The sequence below is a fragment of the Lepisma saccharinum genome, chromosome 30 (genome assembly GCF_977018435.1).
Source record: "Lepisma saccharinum chromosome 30, izLepSacc3.1, whole genome shotgun sequence".
NCBI lineage: Eukaryota > Metazoa > Arthropoda > Insecta > Zygentoma > Lepismatidae > Lepisma > Lepisma saccharinum.
This window is the reverse complement of record NC_139258.1, coordinates 5,251,323-5,271,964: the sequence shown is the minus strand read 5'-3', so window position 1 is coordinate 5,271,964 and position 20,642 is coordinate 5,251,323. Positions and strand designations below refer to the sequence as shown.

At 40.2% G+C, this 20,642-nt stretch overlaps 1 protein-coding gene across 1 annotated transcript in view; it reads right to left on the bottom strand.

The window, feature by feature from the left end:
• Positions 1 to 1,284: 1,284 nt before the first annotated feature.
• The window catches only part of LOC145981878 (uncharacterized), a 106,189-nt gene continuing 86,831 nt past the window's right edge, over positions 1,285 to 20,642 (bottom strand). Inside the window, exons 19-21 of the mRNA XM_083115358.1 lie at positions 18,905 to 19,127; positions 9,198 to 9,431; positions 1,285 to 1,722 (exon numbers count right to left, since the gene is read on the bottom strand). Coding sequence (XP_082971484.1) covers positions 1,588 to 1,722; positions 9,198 to 9,431; positions 18,905 to 19,127 — 592 coding nt within the window. The 3' untranslated portion in view covers positions 1,285 to 1,587. The remainder of the gene's footprint in view (positions 1,723 to 9,197; positions 9,432 to 18,904; positions 19,128 to 20,642) is intronic.

The following is a 20,642-nucleotide window of genomic DNA, read 5'->3' as shown; positions in this document are numbered from 1 at the left end:
CCGGTCAACTTATCCCCCATTAGTCCAGATTTATGAGGTTTTACTGTATATGCTATTGAAACAATTACAATGTTACGCAATAGTACATTTTAGCAAATGATATGGCAAAACTGGTTCATAGAAAATTAATATTAATTCAGGAAAATATAAATACAAATGTAGGTAGCACAAACAATACGCTTCTAACTGCATCAGAGCTTCCTAGCAGTAATACTATAAATAACAAACAATAAATTTTACAAAATCAAAGGAAGCTGTCTACATGCAAACATTACAAATCTACTAACGTCTCTTGAAAAGTGTTTATATTGTTAAGTCCTCGCACACACACATGCATGCATGCTTCTAATATTAATTCTTAAGACTGATACCTTGAATTTCAAAATACATGAAATAGTTTGGAATTAATGAAAGATTGGCACAGGCATGCACAACTCATAAACACTAGAGTCCATTTCTTAAAAATAATCTATTTTTTTTGTGAACCACATCTAATACCAATACAGTTTTCTGTGATATATGGGGAAAGTCTATCCATGAAAAAATAAAGTGCACATAAATTGAAGATATATTTTTTCTGGTCCCTTGAGATTTTGTGCCAACTACTATAGAACACGTGAAAATATTTAATGCAGAAAATTCGATTTTTTTGGGGTAGGGGAAAAGTGGGAAAACAACTTGTTCAACACGTAAAAATTTCTAAGAGGAAAGGAGGTTTTTGCTTCACATTCACCCATTTCCTCTTTCATCAATTTTTAAACCTAATTGTCAAATTAATGAGTAATACCACACTTTTTTTTCCTTACAAAAAGCTTGAGAAGAAAAATGGGCATTATTATAAATGCAATTTGTTATAAGATACTTTGTATCAATTTCTAACTTTGAAAACAAAATAATCCATTTTTAACTATTCAAAAGGTTGATATGATTCTTTCGCACATATACTCAGAATTCAAATTACAATACATATTCTTGATGGAAAAATGGTATTTTACATTATATATTGCACATACAGTCTGTGAAAAAAATACCTACCCTTTGATAAGCTCAGTATATAGAAGGTTCAGATCTAGACAATAAAGGCACGTACACTTCTAAGCAATGTAGATTAGCATTACACGAAGTAGCCGCTCCACTATTGTTACGATCTCTCCCTTTCAATATGACACTAAGTACACAACGCTTTCTTGTTTTACCTTCAGGCAAATTCTTTCCTTTATGACTGCTGAAAACAAAACAGCATGCGCAGGCAGAAAAAAACATAGTAAGAAAACCTTCCATAACTATACACACGGATAAACTTTTATTCACATTGTTGACAAATAGCACAATATATCACAATTATTTAATAAACAACTTTTATACAAATGTGCAGTCTTTGCTTGACAGTTAAGTTTAGTTACTCTATAATGTACAATAAAGCTATATAATTATCTTACATATGAACTAAAAATATTGTGATTTTAACAATTAATAAAGAATTGGAATAACTTTTATACAGTTTTATCACAGTCTGATTTTAGCAAAATGCACTGAACATTTGGAAAAATATTGAAGGGTAATGAAAACAAAAGGACTCTTTGACGACTATGTTGTGGAGCCAGGACCATCAGGGGAATCTCCATTCTGAAAAGGCTTCATCTTCTGAAATTCTGCCAACAACTGCTGATATGCTTTTTCAATTGTCTTCGACTGGTATTTTTTCATGTTATCTCGAACTTCCTGCAAAAATTAATATTTTTTTAAAAAAAACCTATTTAAAAAGTCCCAAAGTTCAAATCTTTTAACAATAAAAAATTAATAAAACTGATTTTTTTTTCCTGAATATGAATCCAAATGCTGGAGGAACTGAGTTCTGGATCTGATATCTGAATACTGAAAGATGGATTTGAAATCCACACTCTGAATACATTAACCTTTTGAGTCCCAAGGCCATTTTCACAAGTAAGCCTCATGGTCCCGAGCCGATTTTGAGCAAAATGCAGAGTTTCAATTAAATGAGTGTAGATCGGAGACTAATTGCCCTAGAGAGATGAGTGATATACCGTTGTACGCGGAATGAACCAGAGATTCAGACTATATGAAATTTATGCAAATTCGGCATATATATGGAGGGGGAAAGGGGGAAAATCCCCTGAAAATACTTTTTTTTAAAAAAATTGGGTTTTGCCCCCCTCCCACCACCTCGAAAAAAGTACATTACAGTGTCGACATGCACATGGAAATGATCACTGACATGTAAGGAACACAAAAATATTTGCATTATTATCATATGACCAATGTAACTTGAGTTGTACATCCCAAAAGGAATGGTCGGCACGCCACTGATTGAAGCTTCAAAATGCAGCGGTACCTTGAAATGACTATAGCTCAGAAACTAAATGCCCTAGAGATATGAAAGATATACCGTTGTATGCAGAATGAATCACAGATTTAGACGATATATAATTTATGCACGTTCAGCGTATATATGGAGGGGGAAAGGGGGGAAATCCCCTGAAAATACTTTTTTTTTTTAAATGGGGTTTTGGCATAATTACTTGTAGGGGTGTGCACCCAGTTTATAATCATGTTTTTCCTAGTACCGATTACTTTAAGAAGCCCTCTTTTATGCTTGCTTATAATAATTTAATGATACATACTTCATTCTAGAAAAGTAAATATGTAATTTAAAAGACTAATTTTTCAGACTACTTTCAAAAAAGCGGGCTTTTTTTAACGTTTTTTTTTTCAATAAAAAGCTGGCTTTTCTGGGAAAAAACGGAAATTTGGCTTTTTACCAATTACAGCTAACCTATTTCACTTGAAGTTACTGTTATGAGTTTACAGGTTTGTAGTGACATATTTTACAACTAGCTAAAAGAAATTTACATGATGTAGCAGCCAAGGTAGAAGATATTGGCCAATCCCAGTGGACACACATTGCATAATGGTTCAGATACACTTTTAACCCTAGCTTACCGACAAGGAGGGGGGGGGGGGGAGCTTGCAGCCCACGACTCTATTTTTTAGATTTTTCAACTGTTTGAAAATAAATTACATTGTTTGTATGATGTTCCCAATATTTATTTATTATTTTCTTCATAAAAACAAATGTAATGTAACTAGGAGGCAAAATGCACTTGGTACACATATCAGGCGCCATCTTTGAATGTGTCTCAATCAAGACACTCATGCCAGTGACACTGTACAAGTGGTTGTTGGTAATCATGGTCATTATTGTAATTATTATATTTAATAAACAACCGCACTTCTACAAACTAAAATGCATTAATTAAAAAATATTATGAACAGGGCTCGAAAAATCCTGGTTGCCATGGTGACTGAAAATTTCAGCCTGGCGGCTGTGATGTTTTACTGTTATATTGCCGTTTTTTAAATTTGCATGTACGAAATTTTGAAGATTCTAAGTTCAAATTGCAGTACAGTATAAGTTAGCAAATTATTTATTTTATCAACGTTGTGAACATTCCATATAATCAGTAACAATTTCTTACTCTTTGTCCCCCCCCCTTCCCGCTTTCTCTTGGCAAGCACTTGGTAATTAAACTCTCACATGATTTAGCGATGTTTTGAATTCGGTGATGATCAGCTTCTTATATAGTATGCACAATTGCTTGTAGGTGGTTTCCTGGCACCTGATTTTCAGAGCTGGCGCCTAACTCTGAAGAAGATTTTTCGAGCGCTCATTATGAATTTTGTGAGTTTTAGTGAATGATAAAATATATGCGAGACACTCATGCAATAATTGGTTATTATTTTTATTAATGATAGTAATTTTAGTAAATTATGATTAATAAATAACTGCATATAATCAGCAAAGGAAGCAGTGATTCAATAATAAAATGCTTTCTTGAATTTTAGTGAAAACAAGTTAGGGCTTGTGAGCCGCCTCCCGGTATGCAAGTTTCTCGTATGCTAGGGTTAAAACTAAACATGTAGTCCTGATGAGCACATCTGACCATGAAATGGACTTAAAACAAGCTTTTACATGTTTGTGTCTCAATTTAAATGTTGATGTCATAAAATATGAAAGAAATGTTAATATCAAAATATTCAATGTTTCAGGACAATTAAAAATCTTTACTGTTCACAACACATATGCAGAAGTATAGGTATTATGTGAATTTTTGTATATATCCTGTTTAATAGAGCTTTGAGATGGAAGCAACACGTGGCTCTTAGAAAACCAACCATTAGAAGTAAATGCAACCTTTCGAACCGAAGCAACATAAGCTGCAAGTGTCACTTGTCACTTGGCCTGTACCGTTTTCTCAGGGAACTTTCAGACCGAAGCAACAAGTGGCATGTGTCACCTGTAAGCAGACCCTCAGTAATTCATTTAACCTTTTGAACCTAAATGCGACAACGAGCTAAACATGTCACTTGCATGTTGTGCGGACTACTGTTTTCTCAATGGCGTGCATCGTGCCGCTTTGATCTGTTGTTCTTGTATGCATGGTAAACGTTTTGCTTTACACTGAAGGAGACTGCGTCGCTTGTCATCTGTGACTTCAGTCTGAAAGCTCCTTCATTGGTGAGGATCATGTAGCCTCGGTCTTTGTGCATGATTGATGGATGCTTGCTTACAGACTGAAGGGGTCCATGTCAACTGTCACTTCAATGTGACCCCCCTCCCCTGTCATGTGTTTCTTCAGTCTGAATGAACTCTATACTTGACAAAATTGTTAGCAAGTTCATAAGAGATTAAGATTTAATTTAGCCTGTTAATCACAGAGAATAAATTGCAAGTAATGTTGATGAAAAAAGGCCAGTATTTTGAAAGAAGGTTCCTTCTATAATCATGAATGACCCTCTGGAGTGGTATAAAGTAATGCTGTTGCCTTGTAATAAGAACAGGTCTGAGGTTCAATCCTCAGTGAAGGCAGTGTGCTTCGGATCTCATCTCAAACTGTAGGCCCAGTCCAGATTTACAGCCAGTCTTATTTATTTCTATACTTAAGTTTTAGTGCCAGTGTTTTTCAATCGCCGTGGTGCAAAAAGTCCGTTGCACCCAGGGGTTGACGAATATTTTTTTAAAATCTAATTTTATATTTGACAGCAAGTCTACACATAACTGAACTATGATTATGCCATACTCGATATATTAATATTAATTTCCATATAAAGTTTAAACATCAGAAATGTATTTATGGGCGAAATAGTTGGTATCAGGGCATTGACTTGTAAGAAATAAATGTACTCGGCTGTGGTCTCGCAAAGGTTGAGAACCACTGCACCAAGCAGCCAAAAAACATCACTAGTTGCTCCGTGACAAGGTTTAGCAGCCATTTAACCTAATTATACATGTTGTACTGGAAAGCCAGAATACAAATATATTTTACTGAACACAAAATTCAATGTAAAGAGATCTGATACTAGATTTTCAAAAGGTTGAGCAGTATTTTCCTTTTTGCTTCATGTACATGTTCGTATAACAAATTCAAACATTGAAACTCATATCGTAATATTAGGTTCTATTAAAAACACATACAAAAATACTCTAATTATGTGAATATGTTTATACTACATAGATATATTTAATAAGCCTACCGAAATATGAAGATAATACTCTGAAAGAACCACCCATTCAAAAAAGCCAGCTTTCTTGGAAACACTATGTCTAGCATCGAATTTCATATTTTATTTTATATTTAGAAATGAGTGTCTTTTACAGTAAGGAGATAAACAAAAACCACGGAAGAGGAAAAATTCTGCCAACTCCTGTATTTTCATTGATTTGAGACACTTTTGTGAAAAAAGCCGAAAAAAGCCCAACCAGAAAAGCCGCCAGATTTTCCTCGACCGCTTCTAACTCTACTTTAGACTAACATCTAACTAAACACACATGCTGAAATTGAGAGATGCCAGTAAAAAGCAATGGTAGAGCGTGAATAACAGAAATGTAGAGTTTACACTACATACAAGCATAAGAAAACAGTTTTTCTTTGTGACATTTCAGGAGAACACACGCTCCCTTCATCAGACATTTATTTTCATTTGACTAAAAATATAGTTATAACATAGTTATAACATCGTTTAAGAGAAGAGTTTTAAAAAGATTAACGAGAAACACAGAAGAGAAGGGTTTTAAAAAGATTAACGGGAAACACAGAGTTGAATGTCTGGGAAGCTTCGTTCATTGCAGAACAACACTGGAATAAATTAAATAATGAAAATGGTAACATAGATCCAGTATGGAGTTTTCTTTTTCCCGATTGGAGTAAGCCACCATCTTTAAAATTTAATGTTACAGAAAACATCAAGAGACTTTGTGAAAACAATGATCAATTTGAATTACCTGATGATATTTGGGATTCATAATTTTAAATAAAAAATAATGTGATAAAATATATATATCTGAAATAAAAATAAAACAGACTGCTTCTTTTCACAGTTAAGTTGCTCTATTACAACAATGTAACATTGACAACATCCATTATATAACGGATTCTTTTTGTTTAAAAAATTGATAACCATTGTTATAACTGTATCTTTAGTCAAGATAAAAATAAATGTCTGATGAAGGGAGTGTGTGTTCTCCTGAAACGTCACAAAGAAAAACTGTTTTCTTATGGTTGTAATAACCGTAAACTACAGGAAAATAATTAAATGTAAGTTTCTTAAAACACAGTAAATAAATTTCCGAGCCAGACTTTGTGACTCACACGTCCTATCAGGACCCAGCAGTGGGTCACGGCCCATAGGTTAAGAAACAATGGTGTAGCTGGTAGGGTATCCAATTTCCATGCGGGAGACAAGGGTTTGATCCCCAAGGTGGGTGATCGAAGGTTGATTTTCTTCCGGCCTTGTCCCTGCATAAAGCGGTTCCGGGACTCGCCCAGCCTCAAATCAATGGGTACTTGAGGGCAACCCTGGGGGGGGGGGGGGGGGGTAAAGGTCACCTTAGCATGGTGCTGATCACATCACCTCCAAAATGGGCAAGATTGAGAATGTGTGGGGCTTTACCCACACATCCTCTAAATGTGCCTTACTGGCACGGAAGGCACGGTGCTATATGCACAAGGAACTTTACCTATACAGGTTCTTCAGATTTTTTTTGTATGTACGCATTGCTTGCATTATATAATTATTTCTCTTGTAGTCTACGGTTATTACAATCATAAAAGGAGAAACGAAAAAAAGGCTGAAAGACAGGTTGAAACAACATAGGGATGATGTACAACTTAAGAGAGAGAGAAATGCCATATTTAAACACATGAGAGAAACAGGACATGACATAGAGTGGGATGAGGCTAAGCAGATAGGAAGGAAGAAGAGAATGCTAGTGAGGAAATGGAAGGAAGCCAAGGAAATAGAGAAGAAAGGTGAAGAAGACATAATGAACTGGAATGGGGGATTGAAGCTAAACAAAGAATGGAAGAGTTGGAATGTTGGAAAGAGTGGAAAGGACAAGAGAGAAAGAGGAGAGGAGAAGGGAGAAAAATGAAGGAAAAAGAGCGTGAGATATTCTATCTCTTCACATTCAATATGAAAGTAATTATGTTGAGCCTTTTAGGTGAAAGTACAGTTGGAAAGTAATAGCCACCTGCTAGAAAGTTCCTAACAACTTTCTAATAGTCTGGAGGGAGTAATGTTTGTGTATATATAATGCCCTTTTTGTGTATCTTGTTACTTTTGTACTTGATACAGAGTCTGATGAAGACCTTGCTAGAAGGTTGAAACGTTACGTTTTAGTTTATGTTTTTAATAAAATAAATTACTGTCTTGGTCAGCATATTTAGTTTTTCATAATCATGGAAACAAGGCTGAATGGTGTTATAAAAAAAACAGTTTTTTGTTGAGAAATAATTCAGGTATTTAAGGTTTTCATCAAAGCTCACGTTTTGTTGATTTCAATAATAGTTTTAAAGTTAGTGCAATATTGTTAAATGCATTTTCTCTCACCTTTTACTCTGAATCCATTGACTCACAATGATCATAAAATACTCAGCCACAAACAGTTCATTTAAAAGAAATACATCATGTAATGAAACAAATTACATGTGCATGACCACATGCATATAGGACCAGTACTGTGTCGAACTGAAACTAGTAGCTGGGTAAACAATTTGGTACCAGGTTTAGATTGATTGATTTAGTTTATTTTACTTGGCGTTTTGTGCCTCTTGGCTAATTTGCGAAGATGGGGATGAGTGATGAAATTGATGAATGGACATTCACAAACAACCAAGCCCGACGGGGATTCGAACCTGGGACCCTTGGCGTCGCAGCGCGATGTGCTAACCACTCGGCCACAGGGTCGGGCCCGAGTAGGATTCGAAACCCAGGAGGTACCTTCTAATGGAAATTCTGTTTCTGTGGGAGACGGGCTTAACATTGCAGCCTCTAAGTCTCACAGGGTGACACATAATGTATCTACCAATATTAGTTGGCAACCCTGTTGGAATGCAGGTGTGCATGCGAAGTCTTCCATGCTTAAGCAGCTGCATGGCTCACAATCGATCTATCAGGAACGTTCGCCTCTTCAGACATGAAACATGGCAGTGGAGGTTCATCCGAACGGGTTTCATTCAGGAGACGCAGCAGGCACTGACTGCACTGAGGAGTATCAAGATGCCTCTGTTTCTACATGCTGCCATTGGCTCTCTATTGTCTCTCTGAGTCGTGATATCAAAGTACTAAATTTTAATGAAAATTTAACTGTTATTTCCAAATTTAACACCCATAATGATATTTTTTAGTGATAAACATCTAAGAAATATTGTCACACTAAGAATATAAAGCGTTTGAAGTACTTGAAATTTTTATGCGTTGATTTGATAAATATGGATATAAAAGGGGTTGAAAATTAAAATAATCAGGTATAATATGATATAATAATTTAAATCATGACCATTGGACAATCATATCAGTGCCAGCTGCGTTTCCTGAATGGAACCCGTTCGGATGAACACCTCCAGTGCTGTGATACATGTCTGAACCAGCAAGCGTTCCATGGAAAACTGATTGCAACACTTGCATCTGCCTGAGCATGGGGGATTCCTCTGCATGCCCACCTGCATTCGGACAGGGTTGCCAAGTTATAATGGTAGATACAATATGCGCTACCTTATACATTGGAATTCATCTTTGTTCACTTCACAACTTTCAGCTGACATTCCTCATACGGTCTACAAAGTAATCACTGAAGTTCATGGTAGGATTTGAATTGCAGAAACTGCACTATATCTCACCTTCAGGATGTAATCTTTCTTCAGTTGGAAGTGCCTCTTGATTACGTCCTCAAACCCAGAGCAGGGTCTTATCATCTGCTCGATCATAGCGTACTTTACAGTGTGCACAATGACATCCTCGTTGTACTGGTCACTTGCTTTCTTTCCCATAGCAGTTCCCAGGCTACTTTCATAACCAGGCTCATTGAAGTACGGTTGTTCGACAAAGATCAGAGACTGAATGGAAATGAGAACCTAGAAAGAAAATTATTCAATTATGATCACTAATTAATACGAGTGCAAATGGAAAAGTATTTGCCTCAATTGTTTTTTCACCTGAAATAATAAACATGTAGGGAAATCAAAATATAGGAATTGTTCCATGTACCTTCTTCCACATGTCACCTCAGCGGTTCAGGCACTTCTCCCATCACACCATTAGTTTGTGGCCGGTTTCAGCCAGTTGATCATGGAGCCACCACCGGACAGCGGTCTTCGCTTCGTCATCACAAATGAACCTCTGTCCTGCCAAGAACTTCTTCAGTGGACCGAACACATGGAAACCACTGGGGGCAAGGTCTGGATTGTATGGTGCATGCTCCAGAATCTCCCATTCGAATGAATGAAGTCTGTCGATGGTCCTGTTTGTCACTTAAGGCCTAGTGTTATCATGGAGGATAACCACATTGTCCACATTGAGAATCCCTTGGCACTTTTTCCTGATGGCAGCTCGCAGACGTGAGAGTGTGCCACAATAGCTGTCAGCATTGATGGTGTCGCGTCGTGGCATGAAATCCAGCAGGAGTGGTCCTCAGCGATCCCAGAAGACCGTGCACAATGTTTTCCGTTGTGAGCGAGGAGCGAAGGTCATCTCAGCCATTTTCAAACTCACAACACCACCACCGCACACTTCTCAATGCGAGACACTTGTCCCCATACATCGGCTGCATTTCCCTATGGATCTCGATGGCCGTTCGTCGCTTGTTCCATAGAAAAAGAATAACACTTCGCTGCTCATACAACGTGGATGTGTTGAGTACTACAGGCATCTCTGGAAACTGACAACAGTGCCGTGCCGCCGAGAGTTAAGGCCGGGCCATTCCAAGAAAAACCTATTGCACTGAATGTACATCTCAGTTTCTTAATATCACTAATATTTCGGCTGAAAACAAAATAGGGGCAAAGACTTTGAGAGAGATTACATTTGCCCTCGTAACAATGACTGCAAACTACTATGTTTGAGACCAAATAAATACACAGAGCATTCGAAAAGTCCCTGCACTCATACTTTTTAAAAAAGCTACTAAGGCATTTATCTAGATGAGTTGGCAAGCCTGTCGGTAGGGATTGGTACGACCTTGAAGAACAAGTTTATTCATAACTTTATATTATGTTTAGAGCAGTGCCGCTCTTAGTCCTCAGTGTGAGACGTACAATCACAGTTTGTCAACAATGCCTTTTACGCGAGCACAGCAAATTGCTTTATTGGAAGCACATTTTGAGTTTGTCATGTGAAAGATGTGTGGAAAAGTTCATTCCTGATGATCTGGCACCAGGTACAAGTGCAGTGCATGATCTTGTACACAGATTTTGTGAAACTTGCTCCGTTCATGATACGCAACTAAGTGGATGACCCAAGATAGCCACACAAGAATTCCTTCATGACGTTCAGCAGCAAATGGGTAGATCTCCACGAAAATATTTAGAAAAGTGGCATGAAACATGTGTAATCATGTGGACTTGTGTTTACAAGAAAATGGCGCCCATTTTCAGCACCTACTGTGAACTGGAACATCATTTTAATGTAACAATAATCATAGAAACATAAAATGTCAGACTATATAGTTTCAGTTCATAATCATATATATATACAGGGTGTCCACAAATTATCTTTACAACTTCAAATCTAAATAACTAAATAATGGAATGATGTATCTCAGTTCTGTTGCCTTAATGTAAAAGAGGAACTCTCAAAGTTTTGTTTACTGTTTTTTCAGGTACATTGAGTAAGTGGGGAAGATGTGAGGTCACATTTCCACAAAATGACTACTACACAGGAGAAGGCACAGTGTGTTTCCTTTTCTCATAAATTATTGAATATGCATACCTGTCGAATTTTGGGGGGGGGGGGGTCTGATCTTATGCACAATCAAATCATTGGCCCCTTTTAAACTTCAATTGTTACCTGAATATGCTGGACCAATTTGTTTTTCCACAACTGGAGCATCTCCAGCCAGATATCATTTTCCAACAGGATGGTGCACCACCTCACTGGGCTCTGGAGGTACGCAGGTCCTTAGATGAACATTTTCCTGGTCCATGTATTGGGAGAAATGGCCCAATAACTTGGCCACCAAGATCATCCCACATAACCCCTTTGGATTTCTTTTTATGGGGTTATGTTAAGGATATTGTGTACCGAACGCCAGTTCCCAATATTCAAGTCCTACGACAAAGGATCATTCCAGCCATCGCAACAGTTACTAAGGAGGTACTAGAGCGGATATGGTAGGAAATCGAGTATTGCCTTGATATCCTACGGGCAACAAGGGGGCGCACATAGAGATGCATTGAGGTGGTAAGAAAAACTTTGAGAGTTTCTCTTTTAAATGAAGGAAACAGAACTGAGATACCTCGTTCCATTATTTAGTTATTTAGATTTGAAGTTGTAAAGATAATTTGTGGACACTCTGTGTGTGTGTGTGTGTGTGTGTGTGTATATATATATATATATATATATATATATATATATATATATATATATATATATATATACTAAAGAAGAAGGAGACAGTAAACACTTACCACACGAAGAGAAATTATTCAATATTTCGCGATCTATGTCGCATTTTCAAGTTGAAGAAGAAAGATCGGCGTTCAGTAATGCCGATCTTTCTTCTTCAACTTGAAAATGCGACATAGATCGCGAAATATTGAATAATTTCTCTTCGTGTAGTAAGTGTATACTGTCTCCTTCTTCATTAGTGTTTATCTGCCCTTCTGGCACCTTTTCTGATCCTATTCCTGTTTTTTATATATATATATATATATATATATATATATATATATATATATATATATATAATGGATAAAAGCAAGGAGAGCCAAAAGGGCTAAGTAAAAATCAAAGAAGGTAAAAGGAAACACTCACCGGACAGTAGAAAAATTCAAAATTTTTGCTAATTTCATAGCATCATCGGTGTGAGGAGATCTGTGGTGATTTTTACCTGGGGGAAACATCAACGGCCCTCAACCTCCGCATCAATAACCACCGCTCCTCCACCCACAACCTGGACTTCACTGTCGCCATCCACACCAACCACCACAACGTCAGTTTCAACGACTGCTTCCGGGTAGCGATCATCCATCTCCTACCCCAACCAGCCAACACCTCTGTTCGCAACAGATGGGAGAGGGCCTATATATCCGCCATTAGTGCAACCACTCCTCCTGGCCTGAACAAGGCCACCCAGTAATGTCACCCTCACCCACCCTCCCGCCCCCCTCCCAACTCATCCTACACACTCACAGTTTACGACGAGCCTGGTGACGAAACAGTGTTTTCTTCGTTCTACGCACCGCTTCTTCTTCGATGGGGATGCTATGAAATTAGCGAAAATTTTGAATTTTTCTACTGTCCGGTGAGTGTTTCCTTTTACCTTCTTTGATTTTTATATATCAAAGAAGGAGAAAGGAAACACTTACTGGACAGTGGAAAAATTCAGAATTTTAGCTAACTTTGTCGTAGCATCCCTTGGCACCATCGACATCACTTCCCTCTACACCAACATACCCCACTCCCATGGCCTCAGCTCGATAGAATTCTATCTCAATAGCAGACCCAAACCCCACAACCCCAGCACTAACTTCCTGACCCACCTAGCCCAACTTGTCCTCACATGTAACAATTTCACCTTTGAAAACCAACATTTCCTACAGATCCGAGGTACAGCCATGGGCACCAGATTGGCCCCATCCTATACAAACCTCTTCATGCACAAACTTGAGCAAGAGTTCTTGGATATCCAACCCCTCCTCTGGCTCCGATCCATCGATGACATCTTCATGCTCTGGACACATGGAGAACCATCCTTGTCAGCTTTCCTGGACCAACTTAATCACTTCCGTTCCATAAAATTCACCTGGACCCACTCCCCCAAACAGATCACCTTCCTGGATGTGGACACGCACATCAAGGGAGGACACCTGACTACCTCCACCCACATAAAACCCCACCAACCACATGCAATACCTACACTTCTCCAGCTCCCACCCGTTCCACAACCAAAAAAAGCCATTCCATTCTCTCTGGCCCTCAGAGGACAGCACCTGAACCACTTCAACCCACCTCCCACCAGAATTATAACCTCCGCCTACACCAAGCCCTGGTCAACTGCGGATATCCCTCCACTCGTCACCAAATATCACGAGTTGTGTCACACACCACCACCACCAAGAAACTTGCTGCCACCAACCCACCTGCTCTCATCACCAATATCATCCCCACCTCAACAAAATCAGGCACACACTACACTCTCTTTCTCCCAATTCTCCACAGTGATCCTGAAACCAAAAACATATTTCCCGACAAACCCAGAGTGGTTTTCAAACGCCCCCCCCCCCCCCCAATCTCCAAAACATCCTGGTCCACAACACTCCTTCACCACACAACCCCAACACCCCCCTGCCCACAAATGCAACCGCCCTAGGTGCAAAACCTGCCCCATCCTCATTACCTCTCACCCCCTCCAGGTGCACACAGCCACTGGCAAATTTACCCTCCATCCGAAGGGGACCTGCCATGCCTCAAACCTGATCTACATCCTCAGCTGCAACATCTGTGGTGATTTTTACCTGGGGGAAACATCAACGGCCCCTCAACCTTCGCATCAATAACCACCACTCCTCCACCCACAACCTGGACTTCACTGTTGCCGTCCACACCAACAACCACAACATCCGTTTCAACGACTGCTTCCAGGTAGAGATCATCCATCTCCTACCCTATTTCTTACCTCAACCAGCCAACACCTCTGTTCGCAAAAGATGGAGAGGGCCTACATATTGGCCATGAGTGCAACCACTTCACCTGGCCTGAACAAGGCCACCCAGTAACGCCCACATCATCCCACCCTCCCTCCCAACCAAACCCATCCCACTCACTCACAGTTTTCAACGAGCCTGGTGACAAAACAGTGTTTCTTTCATTCTACGCACCACTTCTTCTTTGATGGGGACCTGGCAACTCTGCAGGGCCCCAACTTCCGGTTCCGTCTCTTTCTTCTCACACCGAAGATGCCATGACAAAGTTAGTGAAAATTCTGAATTTTTTCACTGTCCGGTGAGTGTTTCCTTTTACCTTCTTTGATTTTTATTTAGCCCTTTCGGCTTTTACCCATATATATATATATATATATATATACAAATAATGAAGGAGACAGTAAACACTTACCACACGAATAGAAATAATTCAATATTTCGCGATCTGAGTCGCATTTTCAAGACGGTAGATAAAAGATCGACGACACTTTGAGTAGAGGCACAGAATACTGACCGTAGCGTCTCTAACGGTCAAGTGTTGCCAGAAACAGTTGAAAGGAAACACGAAATACTTTAGCCAGTGTTTACTGTAAGGTGGGTGGGTAGTTTCGGGGAGGAGAGAAAGAGTTACTGGTTGGCTAGGTTGAGTCCGGGGGTATAGTGGCGTGCATGCCTGCTATATAGGCCCTTTCCCATCGCCTGCGGAAAGATGTGTCAGAGCGGGGGGGTAAAAGGTGGATGATGGCAACACGGAAGCAGTTATTGAAGGTGGTGTTATGGCTGTTGGTGTGGATGGCAACTGTGAAATCTGAGTTTTGGGTGGAGGAACGGTGATTATATAATCCTTAGATTCAAGGGGGGTGGAGGTTTCGGCCTATGTAGAAGTTGCCGCAGATTTGACAGATGAGGGTGTAAATTAGGTTGGATGAGTGGCAGGTGCCCTTAGGGTGAAGGGTGAACTCACCTGCCGCTGTAGGGATCAGGAGGGTGGGGGAGGTGATGAGTATGGGGCAGGTCTTGCATCTGGGTTTATTGCACCTGTGGGCTGGGGGAAGGGGTGCGGAAGGGGTGAGGGTGTTTCGGACCAAGATGTTTTGGAGGTTGGGGGGGCGACGGAAGACGACCCTGGGTATTTCCCGAAAGATGTCTCTGGTCTCGGGATCGCTGTGCAGGATGGGGAGGAGGGAGTGGAGGGAGTGTCAGACATACCCTCCACTCCCTCCTCCCCATCCTGCACAGCGATCCCGAGACCAGAGACATCTTTCGGGAAAAACCCAGGGTCGTCTTCCGTTCGCCCCCCCAACCTCCAAAACATCTTGGTCCGAAACACCCCCACCCCTTCCGCACCCCTTCCCCCAGCCCACAGGTGCAATAAACCCAGATGCAAGACCTGCCCCATACTCATCACCTCCCCCACCCTCCTGATCCTACAGCGGCAGGTGAGTTCACCCTTCACCCTAAGGGCACCTGCCACTCATCTAACCTAATTTACACCCTCATCTGTCAAATCTGCGGCAACTTCTACCTAGGCGAAACCTCCACCCCCTTGAATCTAAGGATAAATAATCACCGTTCCTCCACCCAAAACTCCGATTTCACAGTTGCCATCCACACCAACAGCCATAACACCACCTTCAATAACTGCTTCCGTGTTGCCATCATCCACCTTTTACCCCCCCCGCTCTGACACATCTTTCCGCAGGCGATGGGAAAGGGCCTATATAGCAGGCATGCACGCCACTATACCCCCCGGACTCAACCTAGCCAACCAGTAACTCTTTCCTCTCCTCCCCGAAACTACCCACCCACCTGACAGTAAACACTGGCTAAAGTATTTCGTGTTTCCTTTCAACTGTTTCTGGCAACACTGACCGTAGAGACGCTACGGTCAGTATTCTGTGCCTCTACTCAAAGTGTCGTCGATCTTTTATCTACCGTCTTGAAAATGCGACTCAGATCGCGAAATATTGAATTATTTCTATTCGTGTGGTAAGTGTTTACTGTCTCCTTCATTATTTGTATTTATCCGCCCTTCTGGCACCATTTCTAACCCTATTCCTGTGTTATATATATATATATATATATATATATATATATATATATATATATATATATATATATATATATAATATATATATATATGGTGCAGCTCATAGGTGCAACAAACCCAGATGCAAGACCTGCCCCATACTCATCACCTCCCCCACCCTCCTGATCCCCACAGCGGCAGGCGAGTTCACCCTTCACCTAAGGGCACCTGCCACTCATCCAACCTAATTTACACCCCTCATCTGTCAAATCTGCGGCAACTTCTACACAGGCGAAACCTCCACCCCCTTGAACCTAAGGATTAATAATCACCATTCCTCCACCAAAAACTCCGATTTCACTGTTGCCATCCACACCAACAGCCATAACACCACCTTCAATAACTGCTTCCGTGTTGCCATCATCCATCTTTTACCCCCCCGCTCTGACACATCTTTCCGCAGGCGCTGGGAAAGGGCCTACATAACAGGCATGCATGCCACTATACCCCCCGGACTCAACCTAGCCTAACCAGTAACCCTTCCCTCTCCTCCCCAAAATGATTCATTGATGACATTTTTCTCCTCTGGACACATGGCGAACCCTCCCTCACAACATTCCTAAACCGACTAAATGAGTTCACCACCCTCAAATTCACCTGGTTCCACTCCAAAGACCAAGTGACCTTCCTCGATGTGGACATCCACATTGTGGGAGACCACTTGGAAACATCCATACATATCAAACCAACCAACCACCTCCAGTATCTCCACTACTCCAGCTCACACCCCTACCATACCAAAAAAGCCATCCCATTTTCCCTAGCCCTCAGAGGCCAGCACCTCAACTCATCCCCCTCATCCCGCCAAAACTACAACCTACGCCTGCACCAAGCCCTAACCAACCGTGGCTACCCCTCCACCCTCATCAACAAACAAATCACTAGAGCTAACTCCCACAACCGCACCAAACAACCCAAAACCAAACCTCCAACTCTGATCACCCAATACCACCCTCACATTACGAAAATCAGACATACCCTCCACTCCCTCCTCCCCATCCTGCACAGTGATCCCGAGACCAGAGACATCTTTCGGGAAAAACCCAGGGTCGTCTTCCGTCGCCCCCCCAACCTCCAAAACATCTTGGTCCGAAACACCCCCACCCCTTCCGCACCCCTTCCCCCAGCCCACAGGTGCAATAAACCCAGATGCAAGACCTGCCCCATACTCATCACCTCCCCCACCCTCCTGATCCCTACAGCGGCAGGTGAGTTCACCCTTCACCCTAAGGGCACCTGCCACTCATCCAACCTAATTTACACCCTCATCTGTCAAATCTGCGGCAACTTCTACATAGGCGAAACCTCCACCCCCTTGAATCTAAGGATTAATAATCACCGTTCCTCCACCCAAAACTCAGATTTCACAGTTGCCATCCACACCAACAGCCATAACACCACCTTCAATAACTGCTTCCGTGTTGCCATCATCCACCTTTTACCCCCCCGCTCTGACACATCTTTCCGCAGGCGATGGGAAAGGGCCTATATAGCAGGCATGCACGCCACTATACCCCCCGGACTCAACCTAGCCAACCAGTAACTCTTTCCTCTCCTCCCCGAAACTACCCACCCACCTGACAGTAAACACTGGCTAAAGTATTTCGTGTTTCCTTTCAACTGTTTCTGGCAACACTGACCGTAGAGACGCTACGGTCAGTATTCTGTGCCTCTACTCACAGTGTCGTCGATCTTTTATCTACCTTCTTGAAAATGCGACTCAGATCGCGAAATATTGAATTATTTCTATTCGTGTGGTAAGTGTTTACTGTCTCCTTCATTATTTGTATTTATCCGCCCTTCTGGCACCATTTCTAACCCTATTCCTGTGTTATATATATATATATATATATATATATATATATATATATATATATATATATAATTTTCACAAATCTATGTACGATATACAAAACTGCATTTTAACACTGAGAAGATGACTATGTTCACTATTTTTCCATTTCACTTCATCTTTTACTTCATAATCCATATTTGATCCATAGACAAATGACGGAAATACCTGCACTAATAGGGTTCGAGTCTATTCCGGTTGTTCGAGCATTTTTCGCTCGAGCGGAAGACCTATCAATTCTGTCTGCCATCTAGCGTTGGCCGTGTGAACTATTTGCTGATCGAGCGAAAAACACTAATTGCAGTACTGTACCATGCAGTCTAAAGTATCAGGCTTTGGGCTTGGCCTACAGGATGCACTCTGGTTCGAGTCTCTTGGGGGAAGCATAACAACTTTTCTTCCGAGATTTCGATCTGTGTAGAACATTACCGTACCAATCTGTCGAACAGCCCTGATGATGACTCCAAGATGGTACCGAAAGCTTGTACAAATTGTTAATTTTTTTATCATTTGTTGTGTGTTGTGGTTATCTATATCTACATGTATGTAATTGCATAGATTAGAGAAAAGAGAATACAGTAGAAATTGATTTTAGATTTTTCATGGGACAAACCGAAAAAACTTAAAAATGCAGAATGAATACATGGCAAATTTGGCTCTAGCAAAGAATGCTAAAAATGTAAAATCAAGGAAATCTCTATTCTTTATTACTTTTACAAAATATTAAAAATAACCCAAGGGCATTACCTGGAGCAATGTTGATGTCTCCGTCCACTGTTCTCCCTGGACACCTTTCCACGTTCCCAGAAGGGAGAGGCACACTTTCCCGTTAGAATACAAATTAGGGTTGAATCGTACATTTCCATGGCCAGTGGTGCAAAGGTGAACCAATGGTGGACTCGACGGATACGTTGATGGGAAATATATATCGAACTGAAAACAGCCTCCAGAGTAAGGAGTTCCTTCAGGTCTGTAAATAAATAAATAAAATAAATATTCCAGAGGTTGGTGTGCTAGATGAATTGGTTCAGCATTTTTAAATCCCTGACATTACCACTGGAAATAGGACTGAAACTTGCAAAGAATTTTGAAACTGGAACCATTTAATTCTATTATCTTGCATGGTGTTAGAACGTATCTTAACACTTTCACTCATGATGAGAATGTGTGTACTCAGCCCATGTCCTGAAATTTTTTACACATTTATTTTTCTTTTTCATTTGGGACTACACACACCATAAAATAATTGCACGCACTAAACATGAACATTAAGGCACCGAGGGACAGTTTCGCACCAGGTGGATATTTATTTCAATAACTTGGAAATGTAAACTGCGATTTAAAAAACGACAGAGGTAAACAAGAGCATGTATTTCTACTCATGTTGGAATTGGAAGCGGTTTTTAAAGTTGATTATTAAGCCAGATACGATCTGTGAAAAATATGATGAATAAGTAAAGGGTGTCTCAGAAATATTTTTCGTTTTTTGATCCACACTCTGGAGCAATTCGCACATTACGGAGAAATGGGATAGATCGCAAACGCTTGGCAATCTTGTTAATATTGTTGCCATGGAGCACTTTGTGGGGCAGAAACGTGCTTTTTGTGTTTGTGCGTTTTATAAAAATAATGATTCTTATGTTGTTGTGTGTCGTTTGTACCGGCATCACTATAACCTGGCAAGAACGAGAGACGTCCCAAGTGCAAATTTAATAAAATGTTGGGTGAGAAAGTTTAAAAACACTGGAAGCACTATAACGAGTCGGGATGTCCAAAGTCATCAAGATCAAACACAAATTTTGATCGTGTCCGCCAGTCTGTTAATCAATACTATTCCTCGTGGGTGATCGAAAACTTTAGTTCAAGAATAATCGAATGTGAAAACATGAGCGGTCACCGTTTGTCCAATACTCTTTTCAACAAATAAAAAAATAATGTTTAAGCTTTCTTTTGGTAATAAATTTATCTTTATACAAAAAATTTAAGTATTTATTTTAATAGTTTTAAAAACGAAAATATTTCTGACTATTTAGAGGATTCCGTAATTTCTTATGGAGAGACAACTTTAAGTTAAGTCTAATCAAATGGACATTGTGACATTTCCAACTGAAAATGAAATATTGAGCATGTTCTTTTTCCATTCATATGTGTTTTTACGACATCGGAAGTTTGCTATTCCCAAGAGAACAAGCAAAATAATACTCCCATAAGCATAATGTTACCATATTTAAGCATGTACAGTGCGCGTACATGTATAATGCGCACCCTGGGTTTTGATGGGTAAAAGTTACAAAAAATTATATCTCGTATCTAAATGCGCAGAACAATCCAGTTTGAAAAATGGCTAAATGACTTACTGTTGTAGGTCGTAAAGCTGTTGCTATGCTGTCAAGAGTGAATATATAATCATACCTATTCAATGAGTCACCTGTTGCTATGTAGACCAAGAGGAGAATATCCTCTTGTGTAAACAATAAGTCTCCAA